The sequence below is a fragment of the Oryzias latipes genome, chromosome 24 (assembly GCF_053564925.1).
Source record: "Oryzias latipes strain Hd-rR chromosome 24, Olatipes_Hd-rR_3.1".
In the NCBI taxonomy this organism is placed as follows: Eukaryota; Metazoa; Chordata; class Actinopteri; order Beloniformes; family Adrianichthyidae; genus Oryzias; species Oryzias latipes.
The window spans coordinates 7,187,585-7,200,983 of NC_136260.1; the positions used below are offsets into that span (position 1 = coordinate 7,187,585).

The 13,399-nt window shown below is 40.8% G+C and overlaps 1 protein-coding gene across 16 annotated transcripts in view; it reads right to left on the reverse strand.

Moving 5' to 3' along the window:
• Positions 1 to 2,433: 2,433 nt before the first annotated feature.
• LOC101158250 (dystrobrevin beta) overlaps positions 2,434 to 13,399 on the reverse strand; it is a 47,610-nt gene continuing 36,644 nt past the window's right edge. For 5 of the 16 annotated variants that reach the window (XM_011491982.4, XM_011491984.4, XM_078942583.1 and 2 more), the window contains 7 exons: positions 11,449 to 11,545; positions 11,240 to 11,260; positions 10,975 to 11,128; positions 6,302 to 6,391; positions 6,105 to 6,152; positions 5,935 to 6,006; positions 2,434 to 3,180 (listed from right to left, as the gene is read on the reverse strand). In XM_011491982.4, the coding sequence (XP_011490284.1) occupies positions 5,957 to 6,006; positions 6,105 to 6,152; positions 6,302 to 6,391; positions 10,975 to 11,128; positions 11,240 to 11,260; positions 11,449 to 11,545 (460 nt within the window). In that variant the 3' untranslated portion in view covers positions 2,434 to 3,180; positions 5,935 to 5,956. The remainder of the gene's footprint in view (positions 3,181 to 5,934; positions 6,007 to 6,104; positions 6,153 to 6,301; positions 6,392 to 10,974; positions 11,129 to 11,239; positions 11,261 to 11,448; positions 11,546 to 13,399) is intronic. The other 11 variants (XM_023952943.2, XM_078942585.1, XM_078942584.1 and 8 more) reach the window with 5 other exon arrangements.

Here is a 13,399-nt window from a genome sequence, read left to right on the forward strand (position 1 = left end):
GGTCAGTCTGTCATCCTGTTGACTCATGGAGACAAACATCATGGAGGACGATGGTCATCAACTCATGAATCTTCGGAAGGGAAGCAGCTCCTTCATTTTTGGGCTCAGCTTAGAATTTTTCACCGGTTTGCACCCAAAAAAAAAGATCTAGTTCTTTGACAAGACAGATCAAAGTGCAAAGCACAAATTAAAAACCTCTGAGCAGCATCTTATTGAAAAATAAAACCCCTTCAGTTTAATAAATTCTGCTTCATTTTATGGTTTTATTTGGCTCCTGGGCTGCAACTTTCCTCTGATTTATTGAAAATGAAGCAATCTATGCTTAAGGAGGATGGAAAAAAGAACTTTAGCTGAAAAAGGATATTTCTAGGAGTACATTGATTCTATTAGCTTACCTGGGGCAGCAGTCTGCAACCTTTAACAGTATTGTCTTTTTGTGGCCATTAAACAATCCATGGAAAAAATAATGCATTTGAATAGCTCTAAAATATTTACAATCATTTCATTATTGTCTGTTATTTGCACATATTTACATGCGATCAGCACAAAAAGTGATGGAAATTCATGTTGTCATGATGCACATTGCTGCATTGCCTGAACGTATTTTACATTCGTCCAAAGCTGAATTTTGTTGTTGGCAGCAACTTATTAAAATTAAACTTACAGTTAAATTCCTGTTAGTTATGTTCTTTGCATTTGATCTAAAGGAGTGGTGAGCAGCAGAAACAGCTGACAGGAACTATTTGGTGGTTTAACCCAAACTGCAAGCGTAATCCTAACCTTAACTCTTCCTCTGGGTCCATTCGGCCAAGAAAACAGTTCAGGGCTGGACGCACGTATTTGGAAAATTATGTGCAAATAGACACTTTCTGGATTTTAATTGTTCTATTTTTCTTTATATAACAATTTTCATTTGTTTAAAAGATGGGATTATTTATATCATTCACTTCTTCCAACGTCTTTTTAATCAAACTTTGGCAAAGACTTTTTTGGGAGCATCGAAACAACTCCATGTTTCTCCAAGTCAATCACATTTCTGTGTAATCAAACTCTCCAATTAGGAAGCAGCACTGACTGAAAATCAATTTCACAGGAATTTGTCTAAGTGTGACGGACGGACAGACAGACAGACAGATAGATTCTCCATCCTTATGTTTTCTAGCTGACTTTTGAATGCTGACAGAGCTGTCACTACAGTGGTACCATGAGACGGCGTCTAAAACCCACACAAGTGACCCAGATAGTGGAACTCATGCAGGACGGCACATCAATGCGAGCTGTGGCAGGAAAGTTTGCTGCGTCTGTCAGCGTAGTGTCCAGAGCATGGAGGCGCTACCAGGAGACAGGCCAAAACACTGGAGGATGTAGAAGGGCAACAACCCTGCATCAGGACCACTAGCTCCTCCTTTGTGCAAGGAGAATCAGGAGGACTGCCAGAGTCCTACAAAATGACCTCCCACAGGCCACAAATGTGCACGTGTCTGCTCAGTTAGAAACAGACTGCATGAGGGGGTACGAGGGTCAGACATCCATAGGTGGGAGTTGTGCTCATAGCCCAGCATTTGCTAGAGAACACAGAGAGAACACCAAGATTGGTAAATTGACTATCCTGTGGTCCACATGAAAGCAGGATCACACTGAGCATGTGTGACAGACGTGACAGAGTCTGGAAACGCCGTGGAGAAGGTTCTGCTGCCTGAAACACCATCCAGCATGACAGAGGCATTTCATTGTTGGGCTGCACAGCTCTCCATGTCCTCACCAGAGGCAGCCTGACTGCCATTAGGGACCGAGATGAGATTCTCAGACTTCTGAGCCTCATTTTGACTTGTTTTAAAGGCATTACATCAAAGTTGGATCAGCCTGTAGTGTGTTTTTCCACTCTGAAAATGAAATGTGTTAGCCTCTGAAGGTGTGGATGTGAAACCATACTCAGATCATACTCAGATCCTCCTTCTGTAGCAGATTTTGTTGAATTAAAAATGCAAGAAATCCAAGTCAAATATGGGATTTTCCATCAGGTGGTTTGCCGTCGTCCTTTTTCTCCTCCTAGACTTCTGCTCTAGAGCAACAGAAAGTCATATTTATGGTAATGGTAAATGGCGTATACTTATATAGCGCTTTCTACCTTCTTACGAAGGCCCAAAGCGCTTTACAGTCACAGTCCCATTCACCCAGTCACACACACATTCACACACAAATTCACACACACTGGCGGCGGCTCTGCTGCCGAACACTGGCGCCAACCTCCCACCAGAGGCAAGGTGGGGTTCAGTGTCTTGCCCAAGGACACTTCGACACATGGGCGTGCAAGGCGGAAATCGAACCTGCAATCTTACGATCATGGGTCGACCGCCCTACCACTGCACCACGGCCGCCCTACATACTTAAATTATCCTGAAAAAAGCCAAAAATCCAAAATGAAACCGAAGGTTTTGGTAAAAATCTTTATTTTTGATGTCCAGCAAAAACTTTGATTTTCTTTTTTGAACACACTTCTTTGGAAAACCGACCCCACACACGCACACACACACACGCACACACAACAGAATCAAACATGGACTTCGGCTGCAGTACCGGGACACACAGAGGCGTGAGCCGACCTCCTGTTTTGTCCAGCAGAACCAGTTTCCGGTCCTTTCCACACAATTTTTGGCTGTTTTTTTTTTCTTTTGTGTTTAAAGCTAAAGAAAGTTTTTTGGCGATATTTACAACCAAACGTGTCAGACTGCACAGACCTGACGCCTCAGCAGGATCTGACCGCACAACAACACTCCAAATAATTGAGCACGTCTTAAAAACAAAATAAATAGAGAGCACACGGTGCCGAAGCGCTTTTCCTGAAAACCTCCTCCAGTCCCATCCTTAAACTTTCTCCTGCCCTTCAAACATCTTCCGCTCCTCATTCCCTCACACCTCCTCGGTGCACGCACACACACACACAAACACACACACACAACACTTCGGGGTTCCTCGCTCGGACGTTTGCCATCGAACCCGAGCGACATCAAACCACAGTGACGAGACAGAATCACAGCTATGCATCAGCAGAGACCCGGCGGTCCTTTTCATGTCCAGCATCCCGATTGGGGGAGGAGCTTGAATCCCCCGGAGGTCACCAACCACTGGGGAGACTTCAGCGGCGGGGGGTCAGACGGTCACGTTGAAACATCGCTCTGTCTGAATAAGACAAGGAAAAGGTTTGTCTTTTTTAGTTTTAACTTCAGTTTTTCTAGTCTGATCTACCTAGCAACAATCATTTTGATTTCCAAGATTAGTAAAATAAATAAATAAAAATAAAGGCAGTAACTATTTGTTTCTATCAGGGCCCCTAGGTTTTAGAAAACACTCTTCATTGTTTCCTTTAGAGTCACACTTTCCAGAACATCAAATGTGGTGTTCGGGAAAGTCATTCAAAATGAAGCCAAGCTTGTAAGCCTCCTCTGTGAAGCACGGGGGTGGGAGCATAATGCAGTTGGCCACCAATAAGTCAAAAAGAGTTAATAATTGAAACTTAGAGATTAAAAAAAAACAGGTAAAATGTTTTTAAAAAGTCTTTTGAGTAATTGAAAACAAAATTTGAAGTTGAAACAGGGGGGAGGGGTCACTCAGTCCAGTTTTCATATACAGTCAAACTGTCAGCTTGAAAAGATCTTTTAACTACTCTGATTTTAAGACCCACTCTGATGAAAATGGTGTTTTTAAATGTTTGTGTGGCTTTCGTCTGATGATGGAGGACAGATATAAAGAGAATAAAGATTTAAACTGAATTTCTGAGTATTTTCTGAGTATTACTTTATTCAAATCATCCTGAATTAGGAGCAGATGGAAAAAATGCTGTCAGAGAAAGATTATATTTGTTGCACAGAAAAACCCCTGCCCACAAGCTCCCTGCTCTGCTCCATTCTGATGCATCCACTTGCAGACAAATACATCCATGTACGCCTTTGGTTCTTGTCGAGCTGGAATATTGCATTTTGCTTCCCATTTTTGTTGCACCAGTAATTCTGGCCAAGCAGTGTGTGCCCAGCTTTGATTGACCGCTTCTAATGAAAACAGTCCATGCAACAGTAGCAGGCAGCGACAGTCCAGTGTGAACACCATACGCAAAAAGCGCATCCAAAAACCTGTGTTCAGTGTGTTCTGGTTCTAAGCTAGTGGGAGACTGTGTAATACCGATGGGCTTACTCCATGCAAACAGTCCCGCCCACAACTCAGAGGGGACTTTCTGATGAACTACTGCTGCTCTGCAGAAACTATGTCCCAGAAAACCAGAAAACATTTTTTTCTTCTTTTCTTTTTAGGCTAAAAACGGCACGATTTTAACCACAAGGCCACTGAGAACCCTTTGAAAATAGATCAAAAGATGATTGGAGAAGGTTTTTAAAGATTTTTTTTTTTTGGGGGGTGAAGGGAAGAAGATCACAGAGATGACTTCCGGCTTTGAAACCTTTCCAGGATTTAGCAGAAGGGAGAGGTTTCATTCTGAGTCGGAGCTTCTATCAGGGACTAATAAGGCTGGGAACAGACTGAACCTGCAGACCTGTATTCTAATGAGCAGACCGGGAAGTGATGTCCCGCTTCTCCGCGGCAGGCGGCCCTCTCGTAAAGGGGAGGGGCTGGACGGAGTGCCGCTAATGAGGCGGCATGTTAACAAAGCAGAAGTCAAAACCACAAATCGGTTCTATTTAACAGACGTTTTCTTTTACGACTTTATGGGGGGGGCTGAACTTTTCCCTGCACTTCATTCAGACCTCATTAATTTGATGTTCCGCTCCCAACGCCTGTAAAATCAAATGTTTGTGCAGATAAAAGGCTTTTCCTGCACAAACACGTGTTCCTCGTTATGTGGCTTTGGGAAACAGAGGTTTACAGAGCACCGCTGCACTTTATGGGATTTCAACGATAAGATTAATCTGGATTTTATGGGATCATGAGTTTGGTTTTCAGGAAAACTTCAGGACGATACAGAGATGGAGCAGCGGGGTCCAAACATTTTTTTTCCAATTTTGGAATAACTGAAGTAGACGAAAAACAGATCTAAGGATCTGTTAGCTGTAAAAGTTTAGAAAATGTCCTTAGCTTATCAAACTCCAAAAGATCTTTTAATACTTTCACCTTTGTCAGTCTAAAAATGATGTATAAAAAAGCAAATCAATAATCTCCGTTTATGTATTCTGTTATAATTCAATGTTTTATATATTTTATTATATTTTCTCAGAATTAATTTTTAACCATTTGCCTTATTTCATCATATTTTGCTTTTATTGTTTTTTAAAATTGCTCCATAGTTGTCACTGAATTTCTTTTGTGTGTTTACGGCCTTACAGACAAATTTACTGTAAAGTTTTAATTTTTTTTGTTCAGGTTTCACCTACCTGCTGTGTTAAACTAAACACGCACCTGCCCCTGGTTTTTCATATATATGTATGAATATATAGCTCAGTGGAGGAAGTGGGCGTGTGTTAGCCTGGAGGCGGAGCTGGCAGCACAGACTCTTCCTGGAAGGGGCTGTTCTCAGTTATCTAGGTCACAATGTGAGAACCTGCTCGTTTTTGTGGGTTGGGAGGGGCTGGAGCTCAGAGAGCAGGTTTTTAGAGGAATATTCAGAAATGTGTGAATGGATCAAGCTTCCACTTTGGGGCTGTTTTTAGTGAGGAATGAACATTATAATAAACTTAAAAGCTCAAAAGTTGATTTTGCATGATATAGGTCCTTTAAATATTTTTGCTCTACTTTTACATAAGTACGGTCTTTCCAAACTGTTTTAACCAGAAATATTCACATATTCACAGAATTGACTGGATTTTAAAGTGAGTGTTGTTTGAATAAATCTACTTGTTATAGTTAAAGACCCACTCTGATCATCTTTTGATCTATTTTCAAAGTGTTCCAATTGGTCTTTTAAGTATGATTATGCCAGGGGTCACTGACCTTTTTGAGATTGAGGGCTATTTCATGGGCACTGAGTGGTATGGAGGGCGCCACAGGACCTGCTTGCTAAAACTTAATAAATAGAGAATAAACCTGAACTTTACTCTCTTTTAGGGGATATTGGTTGTGTTGATTTATTGAAAAAACAAAAATAGATCTTTAAACTTTACCTCGGTCTTTTCCGTTGAGGAGTCGCTCCTCCTCCTCCCGACCATCGTCTGCTCGGAACGTAGGAGAATTGTTTCAGTTTTTTTTTGATAAACGCGACTTTCTATAGCAGTTGAACCATATGTTTAGTTTTAACTAATTATTAAACCAATTTTACAGGAGAGATGTTATCTGAGCCTGAATATTTCCAGAGACTCACCAGAGTGCAGCTCTTTGACAAGTGAGGAAACTGTGTTGGTAATGGAGTCGGCTGCAACCAAAAGGTCATTCCTCAGGTTCCTTCTGGGTCCTGGAAAGAACAACTATTAAGCACCTCTGAGGAACACGTGTGAAGTTTAAAAGGTGTAGTAATAGTTGTGGAGTTCAGATAGTCGAAGAGTACAGATAGTCGTAGAGTTCAGATAGTCATAGAGTACTGATAGTGGTAGAGTACAGATAGTTTTAGAGCTCAGATAGTCGTAGAGCAGGGGTCGGGAACCTTTTTGGCCGAGAGAGCCATAAACGCCAAATATTTTTAAATGTAATTTCGAAAGAGCCATACAATAATGTTGTGTCTCTTTCCCACACTGATGCACGGAGACTTAACCTCTTTTAAAGTTCTTTATTCTGGTTACTGTAGACCACAACAAACGCCATACAACTAATTCATTAACTCCTGAATCTCTCCTGCCGAGACGAGAGAGAGCATTTCTCCCAACTTTATATTCACCTGCTCCCGCTCCAGCCCTCCCATTTTCCTTATTCGGCCCATAGCTGAACCCCATTGGTCCAAATTACCTAACAACAGGCTGGGCGACAGAACTGAGAGCCAATCAGATCTCTGCTTGATGCCTTTAATGAACCCCAGAACTTTTAACGCGGCCCGACAGCCAAGTTAAACTCAGTCCGCGACAATATTTTTAAAACTAAATATACAAGTGAATTTGTGCATTTGATGTAATTTCAACATTTTTAAAGTACAATAAGTCTGTGGATTCTTTTTAATAACATCGTTATGCTGTTGCTAATAAATGATGAGTATTTCTCGTGGTAGTTTTGCTGATGGTCTAGTCTGGTTGATACGTGGTGAGTTTCTGCTTCATGCAGGCGTTGAGACTTTAAACGTGATCATAGGTCTGAATGTTCTGTAGATGTGAGACAGACTGATCACATGCAGACCTGGAGCCAAACACACACTCACACACTGCAGTGAGTGACGGGCAGCGGGTTTTACGTTTTTACAATCCCTGCGCGATTCACCTGCTGCCTGTCCCCACAACCCCTCACCCCCACCCTCTGCTTTCTTCTTCACACATCCAGTCCCCGCATCTGCGCGCTCTTTCTCAGAGACGAGAGCGCGCAGTTTTAGGCACGGCAATTCACAGGTTTCCGGGTGGTACAAACTCTGTGAAATAATAGATAATAGTAAACTGATAGTTTTTTCTCCAAGCACCGCTACTACTGCGCGCCTCTGGCATCGCATCGCGCCCGAAAAGGACTGGTCTAATGAAAAAAAGTAAAATTAAAGATTTGTCTGCGAGCCACAAGTGACCATTAAAAGAGCCATATATGGCTCGCGAGCCATAGGTTCCCGACCCCTGTCGTAGAGTTTAGATAGTCATAGAGCTCAGATAGTCGTAGAGTAGAGATAGCCGTAGAGCTCAGTAAGTCGTAGAGTACAAATAGTCGTAGAGTGAAGATAGTCGTGGAGTTTAGATTGCCGTAGAGCTCAGATAGTTGTAGAGTTTAGATAGTCATAGAGCTCAGATAGTCGTAGCTGTTGGATCATTGTAGAGCTCAGATAGTCGTAGAGTTTAGATAGACATAGAGCTCAGATAGTCGTAGAGCTCAGATAGTGGTAGAGTACATTTAGCCGTAGAGTACGGATAGTCGTAGAGCTCAGATAGTCGTAGAGTTTACACAGTCGTAGAGTTCAGAAAGTCGTACAGTTTAAACAATCGTAGAGCTCAGATAGTTGTAGAGTATAGATAGTCGTATAGCTAAAATAGTCAGAGTTTAGATGGTTGTAGAGCTCAAATAGTCAGAGTTTAGATAGTCATAGAGCTCAGGTAGTTGTAGCGTTTAGATAGATGTAGAGCTCAGGTAGTCGTAGAGTTCAGAAACTCATTGAGTTTAGACAGTCGTAGAGCTCAGATAGTTGTAGAATTTAGATAGTCATTGAGCTCAGATAGTCATTGAGCTCAGATAGTCATGGAGCTCAGATAGTCCTAGAGTTTAGATAGTCATAGAGCTCAGATAGTCGTAGCTGTTGGATCATTGTAGAGCTCAGATAGTCATAGAGTTTAGATAGACATAGAGCTCAGATAGTCGTAGAGCTCAGATAGTAGTAGAGTACATATAGCAGTAGAGTACGGATAGTCGTAGAGCTCAGATAGTCGTAGAGTTTACGCAGTCATAGAGTTCAGAAAGTCGTACAGTTTAGACAATCGTAGAGCTCAGATAGTTGTAGAGTATAGATAGTCGTATAGCTAAAATAGTCAGAGTTTAGATGGTTGTAGAGCTCAAATAGTCAAAGTTTAGATAGTCACAGAGCTCAGGTAGTCATAGAGTTCAGAAAGTCATAGAGTTTAGACAGTCGTAGAGCTCAGATAGTTGTAGAATTTAGATAGTCATGGAGCTCAGATAGTCGTAGAGTTTAGATAGTCATGGAGCTCAGATAGTCGTAGAGTTTAGATAGTCATAGAGCTCAGATAGTTGTACAGTTTAGACAATCGTAGAGTTCAGATAGTGGTGGAGTATAGATCGTCGTAGAGTATAGATAGTCGTATAGCTAAAATAGTCAGAGTTTAGATAGTTGTAGAGCTCAGATAGTCATAGAGTTTAGATAGTCGTAGAGAACAGATAGTCATAGAGGTCAAATAGTCGTATAGCTAAAATAGTCAGAGTTTAGATAGTTGTAGAGCTCAGATAGTCATAGAGTTTAGATAGTCGTAGAGAACAGATAGTCATAGAGGTCAAATAGTAGTATAGTTCAGATAGCCGTTGAGTACAGATACTCGTAGAGTACAGATAGCCGTAGAGCTCAGATAGTCATAGAGCTTGGATAGTTGTAGAACTTAGGAAGTCGTAGAGTTCAGTGAGTCATGGAGTTCAGCAAGTTGTAGTGTTTATAAAGTCGTAGAGTTTAGAAAGTCAAAGGGTTTAGAAAGTCATAGCGTTTAGAAAGTTGTTGAGTTTAGAAAGTCTTAGAGTTTAGAAAGTCATAGAGTTTAGAAAGTTGTAGCATTTAGAAAGTCGTAGAGTTTACTTTCGCCATTGCCATGGATACGAGAGCAACTCAGACCAATCACTGTCGACTGGTTTCAACCTGTCGGTGCCCGTATCAGGAAGCAATGGTGAGGGATTTCACCTACGTTCGTGAAAGCTGAAGGAAAGAGATTTTCTACAGGTGACGTCACACCTTGATTCGTCCGTTGTTTTTACAGTCTATGTTTAGACCACAAATGGTTACTTTAAAAAAAAAATGTTTCCCTGAAAGAGTTTGGACATGTCATGCCTACGAGTATATAATGCTGTTCATTTAGTCAGCAATGCATGTTTAGGTAAAAAAAAGCGTTTACTGTCCTATGGAAAATTTCACTATACGTTAGCATCAAACTAGCAGACTTCGAGTTTTGCTGCTTTTATGTGTTATGTCACCGGAAAATGAGAGGCATAAAAGATCTATCTTTACTTTTATGGATTAATCATTGATTTCTTAAGCTTGGATTGTTTTTTTGATTTTATCAACCCAGCCCTATCAATAATGCTCGTGGTTTTGTTAGACAGGTAATGTTAGGTTAAGGGTGTGAGGGTCTGTAAGCTAGCAGGAGAGCATGTAAACAGAAGGATGTTGGGAAGCAGGGGTGGGCTTACTCCACACCAACAGTCCCGCCCAAAACTCAGAGGGCAATTTCTAATGAACTACTGCTTCCTCTGTAGAAACGTTTTTTTACAACGACACATCGGTTTTGGTTAAAAACGGCCCAATCATGGTTCAATGACCACTGAGAACGCTTTTACAGTAGATCAAAAGATGAATGGAGTGAAACTTTAGGTGAGCCATACTGTAGTTTGAAAAATAGGGTATTTTCTTTTGGTAGGTCATATGACCCGACGATTTGTACTGGACCCATTTAAAACCAGTTTTTACACCCATATATTGTTGCCAAACAAGCATAAAGCAATCACATTTGAAGCATCTATGATGTCCCAAAACACCAGACTTTCCAAAAATGTCCAAAAAGGCAGGGTAAGTGAGTTTCAGCTGTTGGGAAAGTGGTTTCAGAATCAAACTAAGCTTTTGGATGGGAGCTTCAAAAAGCTATTCTTTAAACATAAATCTGAATCTAAAACTTTTCTCCACTCTGGTCTTTGACGCTACACCACCTGCACTCCCCTCCTGCTCCAGTTCTGTCTTCACCCTTTGACTCTTGATTGTTCTGTTTCTTTTTAAAAAGTTTTTTGTGTTCCTAAAACTCTCCAAGTGTAAATGAAGAACCACAAATAAATCTACTTTTCCACGAATGTAGACTTCTGTCTGCCTGTAAAAACATGCATCCACTTATTCTGTGCTGAAAAACAACAGGTAGAATTTTCTTTAATTTTTTCCCATTTTTGACATCAATATGTTCATTTTGACCAAAGTGGAGCATTAATGTAGAAGAATGTTTATACTCCCTGGCCTCTTTATTAGGTACATCTGCCCAACTGCTGGTTAACTCTGATTTCTAATCAGGCATTCACATGTACTAACAACATGGACCTAATAAAGTGGCCAGTGAGTGTATTCTGTTAGGTTCATGAACTGTTCAGTCATTGTTTTTGTAAAAAAGTACCAGGATGCAACAGGAGATTTTTTTCTTCCATTTATTCCAAAAATGAACATCTCACCTTGAGCGAAGGCTTCTTGTACATCACCCCCCACGCCCGCAAGGGAATCTTGTGGGTGGTGCATGTGGGCATGAGGAGATGCAGCTCCTAAGGAGCGGACGCTGGACGGGCTGGGTCGGGATGGGGAGGCGTGGGAAGAACTGGCTGCCTGCGCCTAAGAGCCATTAAAACGAGGGTTTAGACCTTTATTTTGACATTTTTCTCTTGTTGGTCTTTTTTTTTTAAGAATCCACTCTGTCTGTCAGATGAAAGGACACAAACTTACTGCCTGTCGCTGCTCCTCATCCTACCGGACCGCAAGATGAAAACAAAAGGGGAAAAAAAGGATGGAAAAGAGCAGAGATCAGACTCAGTCAGAGTCACAGAGGAGGAAAAAGCAGAGAGGCGTGTCTCTGCAAGGACACGTCAAGAAGGAAAGAAACTCCGCCCTCTAGTGTACAGCTAGAAGAAAACCAGGGTTAACAGGAGCGCTACCTTCAGCAGCTTCATCAAGCCCTCCAGCTGCACCATCAGCTCCCTCCTGCTCTCCTGCAGAGACGACATCCTCTGCTCCAGCTCATCCTTTCTCTGCCTGCAAGCAGGGGGAGATGAAGGATTATGGGAAAGCAAAACAAACATTGACCATAGGGGAATATATTTTATTCTGATGAAAACTAAGAAAATCTTTCAACTAAAAAATGAATTCCATGTTGGGAAATAATTCCACTTAAAGTCCAGAGAAAATCCGTTTTCAAACAGAAGAAAATCTGTTTTTGCTAAAACCATACAAAACAATATTTATCTAGCACAGAACATCAACGACATGAAAATAAAATCCATTCCACACGTCTCCAAACATTTTTCACAGGATTTATCTGTGAAAAACATCAGATTGGATAAACTGCATGTCAGTGCTACAAGCTGGAGCTGCTCAAACAAGCAGCTGAAAACATTTACAAGTTGAAAGGAGCAGAAATTAGTTTAATGGGTTGAAGGTAAACCTTACAGAAAGCAAGTTTATGAAACATTCTAGTCACTTTAATCACAAAGTATGTGGACAAACTGAAATGTTCTCCGATGTTAGTCTCATTATTTACAGAGCAGAACATCGTACAAAAATTCAGAGAAACTGAAGGAATCTCTGTGTCAGAAACAGAGATAAAAAAGGAGAAACTCATAGTCTGTATTGATCTACAGCCCCTCTGCAATCTCACATGCATTTTTGTGATAATTGTGGCAGAAAAAGCTGGAAGCTGCAGCTGTTTTTTCTAAAAGATGCAATAAAAGTTAAGTTAGAAGATTTAAAACGCTGTCACTTTAACCCAATGCATCATGGGAGATGTAGTGCAAACAGCCGCCGAACGCAGACAGACTAGTGTCTCTGAGCTTCATTGTTTTGTTCACTTTTTCCACGATCTGAAACCGGATTCTGTGGAAAGCTACACCGCTAAAGACGAGCTTTAGCTGTTATTTTTGTTGGAACTGAGAGAGTTTTAGAGCAGAATCGGAACAAGGAAGTGAAGACTTTAACCACTTCTGATTGGTCAGACTGATGACATGTGATTAAGCCTCCAAGAATGATTGGCTGAGACAGTTAAAGGGGCGGGACTTTTCCGCAAATGGCTGACACTGCGGCTAAATCCTGGTACTGTCATTCTTATCAAAATGTCTTTAATAGAATCAAATAAACACAAAGAAAAAAGTATTTTACGATCCTTCATATTCCTAACTACTCAGTGTTTTATCAGGGCCTGTTTGAATGAACGCAGAGCTGATATCCTGGAGATGGGAAATGGTTTTAGATCAGTTAATGAGGGCAATTTCCACGGCACACCTGACCATCTCCCACGGCACACTGGTTGAAAAACACTACCTTTCATGACATGGCATCACTCATGATCCTCTTTGTGTCAATGACAATACTAGACCCTTCCAAGACCCTCTGAGGATAAACTACTGAATCTCTTTAAAGGTACTGTTTCACAGTAGGTGGAGGTTTGTGGTCAGAGGAGTCCAAACGCGACCTCCTGGTTGGCCATCATGGATGTGGATTAAATAACAAAATCAAAATCAGCAAATTATATGAATCAGTTTGTTTGTTTAAATTATTTGAAAGTTTTTTAACTATTTTTTCCCTGAATTAAAGGAATATTGTCAGAATAAGAGTTGTAAAAAAATGTCCACACTTGGCTGGAAAGGTCATTTTCATGAATGAAAATGAATAACTGAATGAAAAAAGTAAAGTAAACTCAGATAAAATCCCAGATTTTTTGAAAAATGCAAGAGGAGAACTATAAATGTAGGAAATGGTACAAAATTAAATGATTTTCCTTTGTTGAAAGAAAAAATATTGTTTCTCTTTCCACTCCCTTTCATGAAATAGTTTAACAGCACACAAAGTTCAAGCTTTATTACTTTTAAAAATGATTAAACAAAATATTTGTAT